We start from the raw sequence: 16,035 nt of genomic DNA on the forward strand, positions 1-16,035 counted from the left end.
GGTAGAATCAGAAATGTTGAAGTTTTTTTAAACCTGCTTTTGTCGTTAGATATGTTGTAGATATAATAGTATAAGAACTGTACACTATCTATAATAACTGCCCATACTAGGGCATTAAACCTATATTTCATGTACAGCATCACTGTTGAATAGACTGATGGACATATCCAAGGGAAACGTCTGCTTTAAGAATTGCCATCTTTAGGCCAATAAAATCATACCTTTTTAACACTTTCCTCTTCCTCTTGTCTCTTCTCATAGTGCGAGAAGTCATCAAAGATTGAGGTGGTGTGTTTATAGCTGGCAATAATACGAAGCACCTGACGTGCCTTTTCCAGAGGGACTTCTTGTGTGTCTCGTGAATTGGTCACTGGCTTGTTCTCGTTGTTTTCTAGTCGGATGTGGCGTAGCTGCCCGTTGGGCACGTCCTTGACAAACAGCCAGCGCACATCAAATCGGCCTTTCCACTTGTCCTGTGACCACACGCCAGCACAGGTGTTATAGTCCACAGCCGAGCGCATTTCTGCTACCCCACAGAAATGACCACTGCCATTAACACTGAAGAGCAAATAGACTGGCCCCTTGCCATTAAGCGAGCGATAAGCTGCATCCAGACGCTTGTTACCATGTTCTGTGGAGCACCAAATGTTATATTTGATGGAACGGTGGATATCGTCCTCTGAATAGCTCTTGACAATAAATACTCTCCCATGTTTAGGACTACAGTCAAAATCCTTGGGATTGTAGTTGTTAACAGAACGCAACTTTTCCAAGACAGGATGCGGATCAGGAGAGGAAGCTGGAGCATTGGTCTGCTCTGTGCCTCTGTTACGTGGTGCTGACCAGCGTGTAGGAGGATGAGAGGCAGAGGGTATACAACCAGTAGACTGCTGTATGACTGGAGGTGATGGAAGTGGACAAATGGCAGAAGGCTGTGTCTTGTTCTCCCAAGTTCCAATCTCCATATTTTGCTTGATGGGCTGTGGAGGGAGCATCTTTGCAAGGTTTTGCTTTGCTGGTTTGCTGGCAATGTCAGCCCAGGAGGCCTGTTTAGGAGGAACGATAGTGGCAGGGGGCAGACCGCCAACTGGTGTTTTCAAGCCACTTTCTCCCAGTTTCAGCGCCCCCATGCTCTGTTCTAGGCTTCCCACGGCTTTGCCACCATTGAAACTGGTCTGCCCATCCAAGACAGCCCCTCCCAATGTACTTGGTGCATAAGTGTAACTGCCACCATAGCCTGAGCTGGGGGCAGATGCTCCAGGAGAGCCCCCTCCGCTGCCCCAGGCTGAAAAGTCCATGCCACTTGGAAAGAAATTAAAGCCAGGGTGTCCAAGGAAAGGAGAGCTACCCAGAGGACCAAACATTGGATCTGGAAGATAATGGGGCTCTGCATTGCTTAACTGACCATAAGAGGCCACATATGGCACAGTTGGTGGGGGATCACCTCCAGTTGACCAAGCTGCCTCACTCAGGGAGTAGGAGAAACCAATAGATGGACTGTAGTAGCTTGGAAGATATGAATCTGACAGGGCGGTGTAACCATTGTTCTTCAGTAGGAAGAGGGGGGGGGGAATAAAAAATATATATTAGACAGAAGCTAGATAAAATACTTTTAATATACTTTCATTATCAAACCGGACCCATCAAATGAACAAACTGTATGACCATTTTACCAAAACAGGTAAAAGGGATAGCGAAAAATCAACTATTATAAGCATTAATACACCCTTTGCTCTTTCTAGAGGGTTGAACGATTGTTTTTCGATAACGGATGCACTGTACACACGGAGTTTCAAAACAATCCAAAAGCTGTCTTGTATTACAGAGTGCACCGTAGAACACAAGCACGGCGGGAACTTACAATGTTTAAGTATTGAGTGCTGGTGAGTAGAATATTACCTGTCGTTCCTGTGTGTGCATATAGGGCTCAAACTCATCATCGTTCAAACCATCTTTATGATGGACAGATCCATTTTGCACTAAAGAGAGATTTCAGTAAGTTGTGATCATAAGACAGAGCATCGCGTATTTCTTGCATTTTAATTTTTGCTTCTCCCACTAATAACCTCCTTATTAATCTACACTTGGTGCCACGGGCAAAGCATGGAGTCAATATACAATGCTAAGCAATGCGCAAAACACTTAGGGAAGCAGTTCAAAAAAGAAAAACGGGCATTACTTCCCCTTAAACATTATCCACCCTGTCGCCTTTTCTTGCCGCCACTTACCTTTGTTTCCTTGGCCTTTAGGTCTCTGAAAAACAAGAGACACAGGAGTAAGATCTGAAATACGTACGCATAGAAAGACCACTAAAGGGTGTTGGGAAAAGACAGAGAAAAGGGGCAGTGCGAAATATGATTTACAGATGAAAAACTTGGGCTAGTAAAGGAAAAATGCGTGGTCCAAACAGTACTTAGTACAGCCTGTAAATATTTCGCCATACTGGTCCTTCTTGAAAATACCATATGGGATCAATACTCTCAAAAGACTAACAGGTAGACAATATATTGAAAGAGCGAGAAGGAGTCAACAACGATGGCGGGTAGAATGCACAGTAATAGGTAAGGGAGGATAATGCTCTTCGTGGGGGAAGCTATGGATGGAAGTGGATAAAGGAACAGAAGTACTCAGGAGCCTTAAATGGGATAGACACACTTTTGATGGCTGTATACGACATGAATGCAGGAAATTGAGGGTTTTGAAGCGGTGGAAGAGCTGCCAACCACAACTAACGTGGAAGAGCCATTACCAGTTGACAAGAGCACAACAGTGTTAAAAAAATGGACTTTAAATGAATGGATTGCTTGATCACTGTTAACTTTAGCCTGAGATGGAACTATAAGTTTGAGTTCTGCTAAATTAGGCTAAACTTTTGACAAGGAACACTGGTTTGGGGAAAAAAAGTGTTGTAGTATGGAAAAGTGAGTAGTAGTGCAAATGAAATGAATAAGCAGTGCCACATGTAGTGCAGAAAAGCAAGTGAAATTAAAATTTTCTAACATACACACTTAATGACTGTACTTCGAAAGGCATATTTCAGGCGAGAGGTGAAGGCTCAAGACCAACACAACTCTATGCATTAGAGGTAATCACAAAACAAAAGCGGTGGCCTATAATTCTTAGAGACTTCATCATAGGGGGTTTCAATGTGCAAATATATATGTATCAAGCGGTGTGATCACAGAATGCTTTTAAAACACATACAATCTGATGGGAAGCAACACAGAAAACGCAATTAAAATAGGGAATGCATGTAAAAGAATGAGGATCAAGAAGAGACTCAAGAAACACAGATGGTGCAGAGGAGGGCAGCCATACAAGTGTATAACAGGATGATGGGCACTAGATCAATAGGGCATTTTAAGGTGGTGCCAGGGCACAGGAAAACATGGCCAAAGGAGAAGTGATGCTTACAGGACAAGAAGAGGAAGGATACGAGGATAGAAAATGGGAGATGTGTGCCGGGTTAGTTGAGGAGGAGTTGGGGATAAGGGAAGGTGGTAAGCATGCCAAGGGGTTAGGCATGAAGGCCTCAGAGCAGGGGTGAAATGCTGCGCAATGTGGGCAAGAATGAGTGCCAACAGGAGAGGGAGGGAGACAAGGGTGCAAGGATCCGAACTGTAAAAGGAGGAGCCTGTGATCATATAGGAGAAAACATATAGGAATACAGATGGAAAGGCTGACCCAATGAAAAGGGAGCAAACTAGGGCTAGTGATTGGAGGAAGGAAGGATAAAAATATTGCAATGAGAGAGTACAAAGGAGACAGACCGCAAAATAATAAAATAAAAAAACAAAGAACAGAGCCAACTGAGAATATGTATGGATGCGAAGGCGCGCTATATAGCGGAGTGCGACAGAACTTCAAATACCGGCTCCAGAAGACTACTGGCGGACATGTCGGCGGCGAAGTGACCGAAGTAATGCAGGAGGAGCGCACCCTGAAAGCAGGAAAGGGGCGGGCGTTTCTGCGAGCATGCGCGTGCATTTAGAAGATTGGACGTAGCATCCACCTCAGCCATATTGGATTCGGGCAGGTGTTCTCATTTCCGCCCATTACGTGCAGTAATCTAATCACATACTACACCCTTCTTTCTATTCGTACGTCGTGCGAGCGTTTCTCGGATACCCAATACGTTATTTATTAGAGGAATTCAACTAGTGTGTATACAAGATATGAAGCAGAATAAAACATCCTGGATTCAGAGCTTTTGTGTAAAAAAAAAACAAAAAAAAACAAACACAAAACGGATAAATGCTTCCTTGGTGTATAACCTGGCTGTCCAGTATCCAACATGGCGCGTTAGCTCCATACGCCGCTGGCGAGACGTAAACACGTTAATATTTGCCGGGAGTGCGAAGTTTCTTTTTTGTTTTGTCAATTTTATTGATAACAGAATAATTTCTTAATCACATCACATATTAGGCCTAAAGCGGAATTGTTGTGCAAGGAGGAGCCATTGGTGCTGTAGTGTGTATGTAACCATGGTGACTACACCACTCGCTGTAGCCCACAATGTTATTTCTGTTGAAACGGGAATTGCTGCCGCCCTAGCTTTACATTTAATAAAACTAACTGTAGTCTCTAAAGAGTATGACTTCAAGGTGGGTTAATAGCTCATCATTTATATTACGTGCTGCAGCTCGGGCATTAGACACCGGTATGGTTACAGAGTAATAAGCACTATGCATGTATTAGAAACCCACTATGTGTATACATCCAGGAGCAGAATTGTCACGTGATTATTTCTTCTCATGCCCCTTAGATCATTAAACTTAGATCATATGCCTACCTTTCTGACTGCCAACATCAGGACAAGATCATCATTTAAGGGGGAGGGGGGGAGAATGCTCCTAAAGTACAATTTATTAGCTATGAATTTAAAAATAAAAGAGAAAGGAAATTGTGGATAGCCAAATAATATAATTCTAGTAGAAAAGGAACTACTAGTCAAATTATAGTCTAAATAATAATAAAAATCACCCCTCTTTTGATTCAGGGTTTGGAGCATTTGTATAGGATGATAACTCTTAATATCTTTCTGTGTAGGGGTTGTTTTTTTCTTTTTAGTATTGATTTCACTACATTTAATTTAATATTTAATTACTCTAGATGAACTAGTTCCCATAGTTTCGCACCTTTCTATTAGAACTATGCTAGTTGGCTATTCACACTTACCCACCGCAGTTGTCATCTTTTTTTTAATTTTTGTAAGAACTTCATATATCACCATTTGCAACAAATGTCAAATTCCCACAGGTAAACTAGCACACGCTATGAGCGGTTTTAATAACATGACTAATATCCACATGTTACCAAAAGCATGTGTAGATAATACGGTACTTTAGTAATATTATTCATCTGTTAGCAAGGCCAACTCCCTTGATTACAGATTGTATCTTCAAAATATTTTTTTCTATTATTAGTAAACTAGTATAGTCTTACAGGAAAGCATGAAACAATATAAGCAATTGTCTCAAAACAATATTTTCCTAAGTCACCCCTTGGCACAATAGTGTGTGTATGTATATAGGAAAGAATATTTACATTATCAACAAGACAGTGGACAAAAAAAATGGATTATGCATTTCCCTGGCTTCAGCTGTACAGGGGTAAAATAATTCCCATCAATTAAAACCAAATCGAAAACAATTGGACCGATTAAAAACCAAAAACGCAAGCTATGAGTAGTAGCAATACTTGAATTTAACGACGATCTATGACAATTCTGCTTCAGCGTAAGCATGTTGGCCAAGCATCAAAGTGAATTATATTATCCATATAATTGCTGATCTGGTGGACAGGTGATGTGCAAGTGTCAAGAGGGAAGCAAGCCAAAAGGTTGAGTTTATTTTATGTCAGAAATGAATCCCTTAAAATATGAGTTTATGCTACTGCCAATTTATTAGATTTGTGTGTTTTTTGTTTTACTCACAATATATGTACAGATAAATCTATAGGAGTGAACATCCATACATGGATTCTACATGAAGATCCAGTATGGCAGATGAAGACTCAGTCCTAACAATTCATAATCCAAGTTCGTATGCAGGAACTGCATTAGGTCACTTTGCAAGTGTCTTTTTCTATCAGAAATGACATTCCCTCAATGGGAGCAGGCTTCCACATGATCATGAATGCTCCTAGATCCTTTTTAGTCATCCTCTAACACAACAATCTCCACATTATGTATTCCGTCTGGGTGGCCAACACCTAAAACCTTTCCGTCTCCAAGTTCCATCACCTTTGAACCTCCCTCAGGGTCTGGTGCTGGGTCTATCTGGATGATGGTCTGCCCCTCCTCACCAACACCATCATGTCCAAGTCCTGTATCCATGGTAACCAACTCAACTGGGCTCATCATCCCGGCCAAGCCCCCAGATTCTTGCATTTCAGTTGTTAGTACTGCCAAGGTATCTCCACTTCCCGCCTTACCAAGCACAGTTGTGTATCTCAGGCCACCCAAAGAGAACTGTTGTCCTACAGGAGCCAGAGTCAGAGGGGACAGCACAGTGTAGTGAGGCTGAGAAGATGTGGTGCTCAAAGAACCAGCAGAAGCTGGGCGCTGTAGTCGAGGCCTCTTAGGTGGTTTGGGGGTGTTCACAGGCATTAGAACCACATTTTGGAAGAGAGGTGACTTGCTGCCTTCCTGCTTCTTTTGTGCTTCCAACTGGCGCTCCAGATCTGGGGGGGGGGGCAGGTTTGTACAGAAAGAAAACAAAAATCATGTCACCACACCAGTTCTCTGGGACCATTAATTCACTACACTTTTACATCCCATTAACATTATATAAAATATACACACACACACACACACACACACACACAGGTTTGGGGGTCACTTTTCATGAAAAACAAGGAAATCTGTAGCTGTGCTAACATAATTGCAAAAAGGTTTTCTAATGAGCAATTAACTTAAACTTGGCATAGCGTGCCAACACTGTACGCATATGTACAGCGTAATCAGCTGCTGTTTCCAACTAGAATAATCCTCTACAACATTAACAATGTCTATTCTGTATTTCTGATCCATTTGATGTTATTTAAATGGACATTTCCATTACATTTCTAAGGGACCTAAACATTTGATAGTGTGTAGTATATTTTATACATACATAGGCACAGACACATCTTTTTTAAATTTACCACAAAATATGTACTGCTAGAATCAAACAAAAATAAAAAACAAGGGGATGAGAAAAATAAATAATCATACAATCAGGGATGAAGTCAAGCTCATGCTAGGAACTCCCTTAGACAAGGGCTTCAAGGGATGAACATTAGAATTTGCTATGGCCTTCATATTTTTATTTATTTTTTTTAAGTGTTGATGACACATTTTGCCATTCTTACTGTAATCAACATGGTTTTAAGAATCTTGTCAAAGGCACTTTAATATATACGATAGCTGAGGCTTCAGAAGGATTCTGCAGAATGTCTCACACCTCAGTTGCCAAGCATGCAGAAGATCTGTTTGGCCAAACATCTCCTGTTGCCTAAACTCAATTGAACCAAAAAGTAATCTCATGCTGCCTGCACCCATGCGCTTTACGCTTCCACCAACCTCAAGTGTTCAGTTTGCCCCCTATCAGTCATTTAGCTCAGTGTTGAAGAAAAGTTTTTTCTGGTCCCAATAATCTACCCATAAGACATTATTGTAGACAGCTATGCAACATTCTGGGTGATCTTTGCATTAGCTTCATTCACTGAACTTTGAGACTACGGAAGGAGTTCCATATTTCAACATCCGTCTTCAGTACAGTTGGAGAGTTGAAATGTTTTATCTCGCCACAACCCTCCTACAAACTCATTGTGAAATACACAAGAAATACTTTATATGACAGTCTTACCCGCCAATGTGTAATGATACTGTTCTTCACTCTGGTCTGTCTGGTTCTTCTTCTGCTCCAGAACTCTCTTAACAGCGTCAAACAAGCCCAAGCTGTGCGCAATATTACTGAGCAACGTGGCATCTTACAGGGAGAGTGAGCAGAGAGGATCATTTGAAGTCACCCTATGCAACAAGGTACTCAAGAGTCACACGTGAAAAGATTTGCTTCCTCCTCACATAATGTGAAACATTACATATTTACATGTAATCTCTTGAAGTCTATGGCCTCTCAGAGAATATCAGTGTCTTAATGTAAAGTTGCACTAGGGAAGTCAGTATGTTAGTTCATCTAAAGTCCTGTTCCATCTATGCTGAAATGAACACTGTAGTAACTAGAACCCCCCTACCTACTACTATTGGACACCCAAATGTTTTTTTGACTTCCCCAAAAAATATAATCTAGTACCAACCTGTCACCTGGAAAGGTGTCTGGTCCATTCGTTGTTGGACTCCACTCAAAAGATCCTCTATCTCATTCTGCACCTTACTGATCACTTCATCCATAAGACCCACATCTGAGATACCCCTCCAGAAAAGCAAAGTCTCCTCTACAGGGGAAATGAAAACAAAGCTGTATTTTTCCCAAGACTGCGCTTGTTATTTCTCACTTTAATGCTACATTATGTCACAGTAAACAAACTCCTCCTGTAATTATATTGAAGTAAGGATTCTAGTACTACACAAATCTAGCTTTGTAGGTTTCCATCTGTTTTACCGGATATCTCTTCCCCTTCTTTCTTGCTTCTCTCCTCTCTGTTCACCTGCACAGTGGCAGGAAGTGCTTGGTTCCATTCAATAGCTCCGTCCTCAACAGCTTCTTCAGATACAGCAATTGAAGATAGGCTGCCTGCAGGGTACAGAAGGTGAACCATGTGAACTTTAAATCTATCAGGACTGCACACCACACTGCCATGAATAAGGCTTCGAAGACGCTTAGCATTAAGCAGCTATTGAAAAAGTTCAGTATTCATTTTTGCACAAAGAGACAAACCTCATTTTTATATTATATATATATATATATATATATATATATATACACACATACATACATACATACACACACACATACATAATGACATAAAACAAAAAAATAAAACTAAACACTAACTTGGCTGCCGTAATCAATCCATGTATTAATAATTTGATTATGTACTATTTATTCTTAAATTCCAATGCAAGCAACAAACCCTCTGGGCTCTACATCACCCAGGGGTGGAAACAGCAGACTACACAGGATTGACCAGCAGATGTGACGCTATACCTTCTCCTGTGGTGGGGGTTTGTACAACAGTGCTCTGTCCAGGTACAGGGGCACGGGCGCTGCTAATAAGGAGGTCAAACTTGGTGCTCCTGCATGTATTTGTGCAGACCTTGTCGTGCTGGTAAAAATCCATCTGGCCGGAATCCATCATTTTCCTTCCAAGAGAAACCAAGAAAACAACAAAGTAACTAAAAGGGACCCAAACATAGACCTGCACCTGCTAGGATATTAAATCATGCCTCGTATATACTGCCAAAATAAATTCTCACATTTAGATCCTAGCAAACGTTGTTACAGCACACTTTGGACACCTTTGAAAGATTTTTGTTTGTAATTTCTAGCCAGAGTAGGAAGACACAGAAAATGAAACAGACAGCTGAAAGCTACATACACAACTAAACAAACAATTAGACAAGTTACATGTTAAGTCGTTCATAGATGCATCCCATCACACCAGAGACTAAAAATCCCAGCTTTTCAATGAATACAAAGCACAAAAGGCCCTCGCGTGTAAATGTCAGGTTATGTACCTTTATTTAAAGGTACAATGTTCAATTTCATAACAGAACTGACCCAGTATACAAGATAAAGGATAGGTAGTGTGATAAATGCAGTATTGAGTTATCCTAAGTGTACCGGTTTATGTAAAACAAGTCTAAGTTCGGGAAGATGTAAGTGTGAACTGCGTTGAGACAATGTAAAAATGATAACTGTCTGTAGTTGAATGAAAACCCAATTAAGGAGTTTTACAGTTGCTGCAAGTCTGAAATAACCCTGTGCATCAATGTTTGTTCTGCCATAATTTTTTATGGCCTGATCAACAGAGGCTTTACCTGAAGTGAGATATATACGGTATATATGCCAAGAGCACTGGAAGACATGATAAGCTGTATTTACAAATGTATACCTGTTACTAACACTGCACCTTGTAAATGGATTTTTCTTTAACACTGGATGTAGGAGCGTGTGACCAGACTTCACTTTTATGCTCCCTCCCTTACCCACCTCAACATAACACCTTCCAGGCGGATGGCTCGCTTCCAGTCTTTTAATGTGGATTTTCCAGCCAAATGAACAAAGTGTTTGGGGCTGATCAGCTGTTCGTTATACTACAAACCAGAGAAGATGCAAGGGATAAGAAATATTAGGGTAGTAGGATAGTAAAACATAAGGGCTCATTGTCAGGTTTTTACATATCTTACACTCACATTGTTAAATTGACATGAAAAATGCAACATATAAACCAAGAGGCTCTTTGGCAATTCTGTGCCAAGAGAAAAATGTACAGACACCAATGAACTTTTTGCACTTTACCCCAAAACCGCTCTGTATAAATACAGACTTGAAGATGGGATCCCTTTCATACAGCTCTGTGATATCAGGCAGCACACATAAAGCAATACTTAAGCACTTGTGGCAAAATGCAGGTAATGAAAAAGCACTTAAAGTGGTCTTTACTACTGTGTCACTTTATATGTTGCTTTAGACTTCTGTGAACTCATTTCTGCCACACTCATTCCCATTTCTGTCTGCTGTCTTGTTGGGTCATGTTGATGACAGCCTCTTATCAGTGTTCTCCTCGTGTCCTATGCTCTCACCTTAACACACTTCACATTTATTCCTGGACAGACAAATTTCTTCCATAGCAGGATGGCCTTGCTCTCCCCGCATGTTATAGGATAGGCAATGTCGATGTCTTCACCGAGCTCTACTGTACCACCGTCTGTAAAAAGAAAAGGTGGCGGGAAGAAAATACTAAAAAGCAAGGTTATGCATTACATGGACAAAACTGGAGGTGGGGTACAGTAACTGTAACATACCTAATGTGTCCCCCATCTTCAGGGTGTGAGTCTCTAAGGACACAACAGCAGCATCTGCGTCTGACACCTCCCCGTAAATCCTGCGTGGGTAGAGTTACATTTAATCCAGCAGTAGGAAAGAATACATAGGAAAAGAGTGGAAGAGGCAATATAGTTGTTAGAATAGTTACATGCCTTCGGCTATAAAACATTCCAACAATGGGCTCTTGTGAGAAGAAAAAAAAAAGGTAGGTCAATCGACAGAGAAAGGGGGATCAGCACACAGCTATAGTAAAAGGAGGGAATACTTAGTTTGAAGAAGAGGGCACTGGAAGAAATAATCAACTGAACCAGTAATCACTGTTGAGATTTGAGACCGATCCAATGGCAGAGGATTTTTGATAGCATTAAAGGGCATCCAGCATGATGGATGAGAATGAAGGACAGAGAAGTGCAGGCATGCAAGAAGAAAAAAAAAACACTAGTGCCTTATCAGAACCACTTACCCATGGGAAATTGGTTGTAACTGCAAGATGACCTGTGTCTTTGTGTCTTCTGGGTCTTCTCCCTCTGTACATTCACTGGGAATCACCACCACGTCCCCCATAGGGACAGTCACCTCTGCGTTCGCCATCTGTCACATGTGTAGTTTAGTTCTATCCAGCAGCCTTCTGCACACAGAATTTGATTTAAATAATAATAAAAAAAACTGCCTATTTTTGGTAGTCACAAACAATAAGCATCCGATTTTTGCCAGAGCCAAAAGAGTGTTAATGGCATCAAAGAATGGTTACATGATAAAAATGTCATGTGACCCTTGACCTATTACACTCTGACGCTAATCACGTGAACTTAATAGACACATAGGAGATGTATTTGCATCTTTCAGGGATGTAACAACTGGCACTGCATAGGTGCCTAATCACGACGTCAGAGAAATGCAAGGGAATGAGAAGGTAATCCAACTCACGCCAAATATTATTTGCTTATTAATCTGCCCGTGTCATTTAGGCAGTCCAGTCTAGAAATATAGGGCCATACCAAGATCAACCAAAAGCCCTGAAAAGCCATATCAGCATTCAGAGCACCTCAGCTAAAATCTCTAGGCAGTTCCTGTGTTTAGATTCCTTTATGTTGAAACAGGACTACAAAGTCTGCACCTACCTATTAGAGTAACTCTGACACTATAATATATATATATATATATATATATATATATATATATATATATATATATATATATATATATATATATATACAGAATATAAAACTGCATAGAATTTATCTACAAACAATATCAATGTACATGTATTTTAATGCCCAAAACTACAGATCTCTCTATGTAGAAGCTAAACAGGATAATCATCAAAACTGCATTTTTCCAGCATTAATCTACAGAGGGAGATTTTTCAGAAAATCTGGCATTATTCCTACTGCCCATCAAACTCCCAGACACGTCCATCCAAAGCCAAGAATATAAAAGCGCAGGGCTTAAGGCTGGTAATAATATCACTCAATACATTATATATAATATTTATTTGCACATTATTGCCACGTTTATGAGATCTCCTGACATGTGATCTAGATTCACTCATCTGTTTCCTCCAGACATTATGTGCGGACTATATTATACCGCAGTCTTACCGGAAAACAGTCCCAGCCCTTTCTCCCTCCCTGCTATATACCGCTACAGCTAACAAAGTGTATATACGCCACCATACCATGCAGCCCACTGCAATTACACTTTCTTTATTGATACATATGGTGTAAATATAAAACACGCAGCGACCACGTCATGTGAACTACGGTATTCTTGGAAAACACAACACAACAACATATCCTTTCATAAGCAGCCCGCGCTCTGCGGTATTCTGTACTCTATTTATCATCCTTGTTATTGTCTCTTTCAACATACTACTTCAACAACTAAGTAACTTCTTGCAAACCACCTCACTGAGCGCTCCCGCCCTTCCTTCGTGGACGCGCACGGTCTCCGATCAGATCTCCGGTGAACGTCACCCAAGCAAGCGCGTCCCAAGCCTCCTTCTAAGCTATCGTACGTCACTTCCTGTTAGACGTAGGCGGCACGCGCAGATCTTTTACCCAATCAGCAGTCAGTTCTTAGGTATCGTGAGCCAGAGGTTTATTTGTGATGCGTTACCCTCGCCATTGTTTGGTTGGTGCGGTATGGAGTATTGGCTTCCCGCTAGAAGAAAGACATTGGTGCTTGGTACTGAGCTTCTTCCCGCATGGGTATTAAATTATCATTATATGACTATGGCTTTCAGTGAGCAGCACTCTGATGCTTACGTGTACCACACGGCTGTTGCACTGGCCATTGAAGGCTGCAGTCTTTGACAAGTGATGCACGTACCAGTAAACTCTCAGGGTTTGACCCTAGGTCTCTGGGCTTTTGCCCCAATCTCAGGGCAGGGCCGTAACTAGAAACAACAGGGCCCTGGTGCGAAAATTGCCCCAGGTATCCCCAACTTCAACAGCTGGTCTGTACTTTCTTTGCCCCTCCCCCTTTCGACATACAACATATGCAAGCACACAAATTACGCACGCACTCATCTCGCTGCAGCCCCTGTAGTTACACCAGTGTCTCGGGGTGAAGGGGCAGATTCTCAGGGTGTCACGGTGTAACGGCCTTCTTCCTCTATTGCACTGCTGTGATCGTGTAGAATACTCTCAGTTGGTGCTTTTGCTATCTTTTGGTTATAATTGATATCCCTGCTTGAATGCAGATGACTCAAGTGCATCTTTAAATAATTCAAGCTTCCCGTGAGGACCAGTATTAGAGCCATTTAGTTGGCAAATCACTACATATAATCTTTAAGATGGACTAATACTTCAACAGTCTCAGGGTCCGCTCGTTTATAAAGGTATGGGGATGCACAGAGTAACATAGCTCAGTGTGTGAAATGTATGTGTTGCCAGACAGCCCTTCTTAATGACTCACACAGCATTAAGCATTCCCTGGTATCCAGTTTTAAAATGGTTAATGCATATTCACCAACATTTCCTGGGACAAAGAGTGCGGGACCACACACACTCTCTGCATGACCCTGCAGAATTGAGCTCTTGGCTACCCAGTACAGATACTGGGTAGTTTGTAGCTCATTTACAAGCACTTAGTCTTGGGCTAGAGAGTTTAACTAAGAGAGTGCAAAGGAAAATTGAAAAAATGTCCAACTTGGATAGGACAGTAAGAGGATCAATATCCCAAATAGAGGAGTAACAGGGGCCTACTGGAACCCCGGAAAAGAGGCATTTCCACATCACCCAAAGCACCCATCTGTCTGAGGTCATCGATCCCCATTGAGCAATCCTGCCTAATATGGAAGTGAGAGAAGCAGATAAGGTTATTGAAAGGATGTCCCCTGAAATTTGGCCATGTGTTGAACAGGATAATCCATAGGACCCATCACCTTTAGCCCAGTTTCGGAGTGGAGTATCTAACCTCAGAAAAAGAGGAGAGATTCTGGAACTTTGAAGCCTTAGGGGACAGATCAGGATGTCTAGCTGATTTTACTAGTCTAGAACTTCTCAGGGTATACACATAATAGAAGATCTGCCCCGGTTTCTCTGCCTTGTCTAACATTAAGGCTAGTTTATCCGGATTATTGCATTGTGAATGCTCCAAAATATCTGAGGTCATAGACAAATTGCTAGACTAATGGATTCGTTTTTGTCTGAACTTCATTTTTGCCTGTTTTGTGCATCAACAATGAGGGGGATATCTGACAAAACTAACAAAAACAAACTGCAAAAGTAATGATTCGTCGCCACGTGTAGCCATCGTCATTGCAAGCCGTGTTGGCGCCATTACAAGCTTTTTTGGCACTCAATGAGGTAAAGTGAGAGGGACTGTGTATAGGATAGTGGATACCAATGAGTTTAGTTGATTAAGACAGTTGGCCGTTTATCTTACTAGCAAAACCTGTGATTGTGGACAAGTTGTTTTTTTATATATATATATATATCATATTTTTCATTGATGAATAAATATTGGTGACAAAAACTGGCATTGTGGAAATTCAGTCCTGCTCCATGGAGCTGCAAGTGTTCTACTACTACTGCTGCAGCACCTTTTAGACCTACCTTACTCTGGGGAAACCTTTTTATATATTTAATTTGTAAGGGTTCAGTTAATGAGAAAGAAGACAATTACAGCTAAACACGAGCGCCACAAAAATGTTAAAACACCCGTTACATGAAGAGTAACAGCAAAAGGGCCACTGACCACCTAACTAAAGGAGGTACAACAAGTAGGAAATGAATCCCAGTTAATATATATATATATATATATATCAGATATATATCAGATATATGAGATCAGAACACAAGCTAGTAGAACACTAGTCTGTGACGAAGCTGAGCCAAATCCCAGCGAAACATGCATCGGATGATTTTATGACACTATTTTCTTTCGTTCCACTTAGGGCATTATTAGGAGCGATCTCTTAGGGCCTACACTTTGTATCCTGTACTTAGGCAATCGTATTGAAGTCAGGGCTACGAGGCAGCCAGACTGGATCCACCACTATTTGTTCGCTAGTTAGGTTTCCTTAGGGGGCTAATGTTTCCGTCTCATTAGTATTTATTAGAGTCAGTGTAACATTTTTCTCTATTAGTACTTGCTTATCATACCAGGGATAAATTTGACTCTTCCACTCCTGTTCTACATTGATTTTATTTATGGTTCAACAGATTTTAATAGCTTTTCTCTTTCTTATTTGATGTCATGTAAAACCACAAAATATATAAAACTGATGGGTCCTTACGTTTGTAAAGCAAAGTCAAAACATCACCTTGCCCATTCCTAAAGCAAAACTAGGACTCCAGTATCTTTCCCATAGATAGTTTACACTTTAAACATTTTTCTATTCTTATACACATCAAATTGAGGCGCCCGGACAAAAGATCACAAGCAGCCTCGTTAGCAAAAATTATGCTTCCGAAATCTCTTGATATCGATTCCGCACCGCAGTCCCCCAAAAGGAGAACCGCGATGTGCCATGCACGGCACAAGCCCTTTTTATCGAAACACTGACTGGCGTAAGCATCAGCCGTTTCATAAT

The 16,035-nt window shown here is 41.1% G+C and overlaps 2 protein-coding genes and 1 non-coding gene across 3 annotated transcripts; all 3 read right to left on the reverse strand.

Moving 5' to 3' along the window:
• Positions 1 to 215: 215 nt before the first annotated feature.
• Positions 216 to 2,274, reverse strand: YTHDF2 (YTH N6-methyladenosine RNA binding protein F2). Its single transcript, XM_053454460.1, has 3 exons — positions 2,229 to 2,274; positions 1,900 to 1,979; positions 216 to 1,547 (listed from the first exon to the last, which is right to left on the reverse strand). The coding sequence occupies exons 2-3, from the start codon at positions 1,918 to 1,920 to the stop codon at positions 216 to 218; spliced, it is 1,353 nt and encodes a 450-aa protein (XP_053310435.1). The 5' UTR covers positions 1,921 to 1,979; positions 2,229 to 2,274.
• Positions 2,275 to 5,879: 3,605 nt separating this feature from the next.
• Positions 5,880 to 13,006, reverse strand: GMEB1 (glucocorticoid modulatory element binding protein 1). The gene is made up of 10 exons (XM_053454459.1): positions 12,901 to 13,006; positions 11,458 to 11,622; positions 10,973 to 11,052; positions 10,751 to 10,875; positions 10,158 to 10,261; positions 9,153 to 9,307; positions 8,607 to 8,738; positions 8,302 to 8,439; positions 7,851 to 7,973; positions 5,880 to 6,684 (listed from the first exon to the last, which is right to left on the reverse strand). Exons 2-10 carry the CDS (start codon positions 11,583 to 11,585, stop codon positions 6,155 to 6,157), a joined length of 1,515 nt encoding a protein of 504 aa, XP_053310434.1. The 5' UTR covers positions 11,586 to 11,622; positions 12,901 to 13,006; the 3' UTR covers positions 5,880 to 6,154.
• A 2,852-nt stretch (positions 13,007 to 15,858) lies between these two features.
• On the reverse strand, positions 15,859 to 15,994 carry LOC128476054 (U11 spliceosomal RNA). Its single transcript, XR_008347081.1, has one exon. It is a non-coding gene; the product is annotated as a U11 spliceosomal RNA (small nuclear RNA).
• Positions 15,995 to 16,035: the final 41 nt, after the last annotated feature.

The sequence above is a fragment of the Spea bombifrons genome, chromosome 2 (assembly GCF_027358695.1).
Source record: "Spea bombifrons isolate aSpeBom1 chromosome 2, aSpeBom1.2.pri, whole genome shotgun sequence".
NCBI classification, from domain to species: domain Eukaryota; kingdom Metazoa; phylum Chordata; class Amphibia; order Anura; family Pelobatidae; genus Spea; species Spea bombifrons.

Coding starts and splice junctions, on each gene's coding strand:
- YTHDF2 (XM_053454460.1), bottom strand. CDS start 1,920: ATGCACACACAGGAACGACAG. Junction 1,548..1,899: donor TGCACACACAGGAACGACAG/GTAATATTCTAC, acceptor TTCCTACTGAAG/AACAATGGTTACACCGCCCT.
- GMEB1 (XM_053454459.1), bottom strand. CDS start 11,585: ATGGCGAACGCAGAGGTGACTGTCCCTATGGGGGACGTGGTGGTGATT. Junction 10,876..10,972: donor GAAGATGGGGGACACATTAG/GTATGTTACAGT, acceptor TTCTTTTTACAG/ACGGTGGTACAGTAGAGCTC. Junction 8,739..9,152: donor AACCCCCACCACAGGAGAAG/GTATAGCGTCAC, acceptor TGTACCCTGCAG/GCAGCCTATCTTCAATTGCT.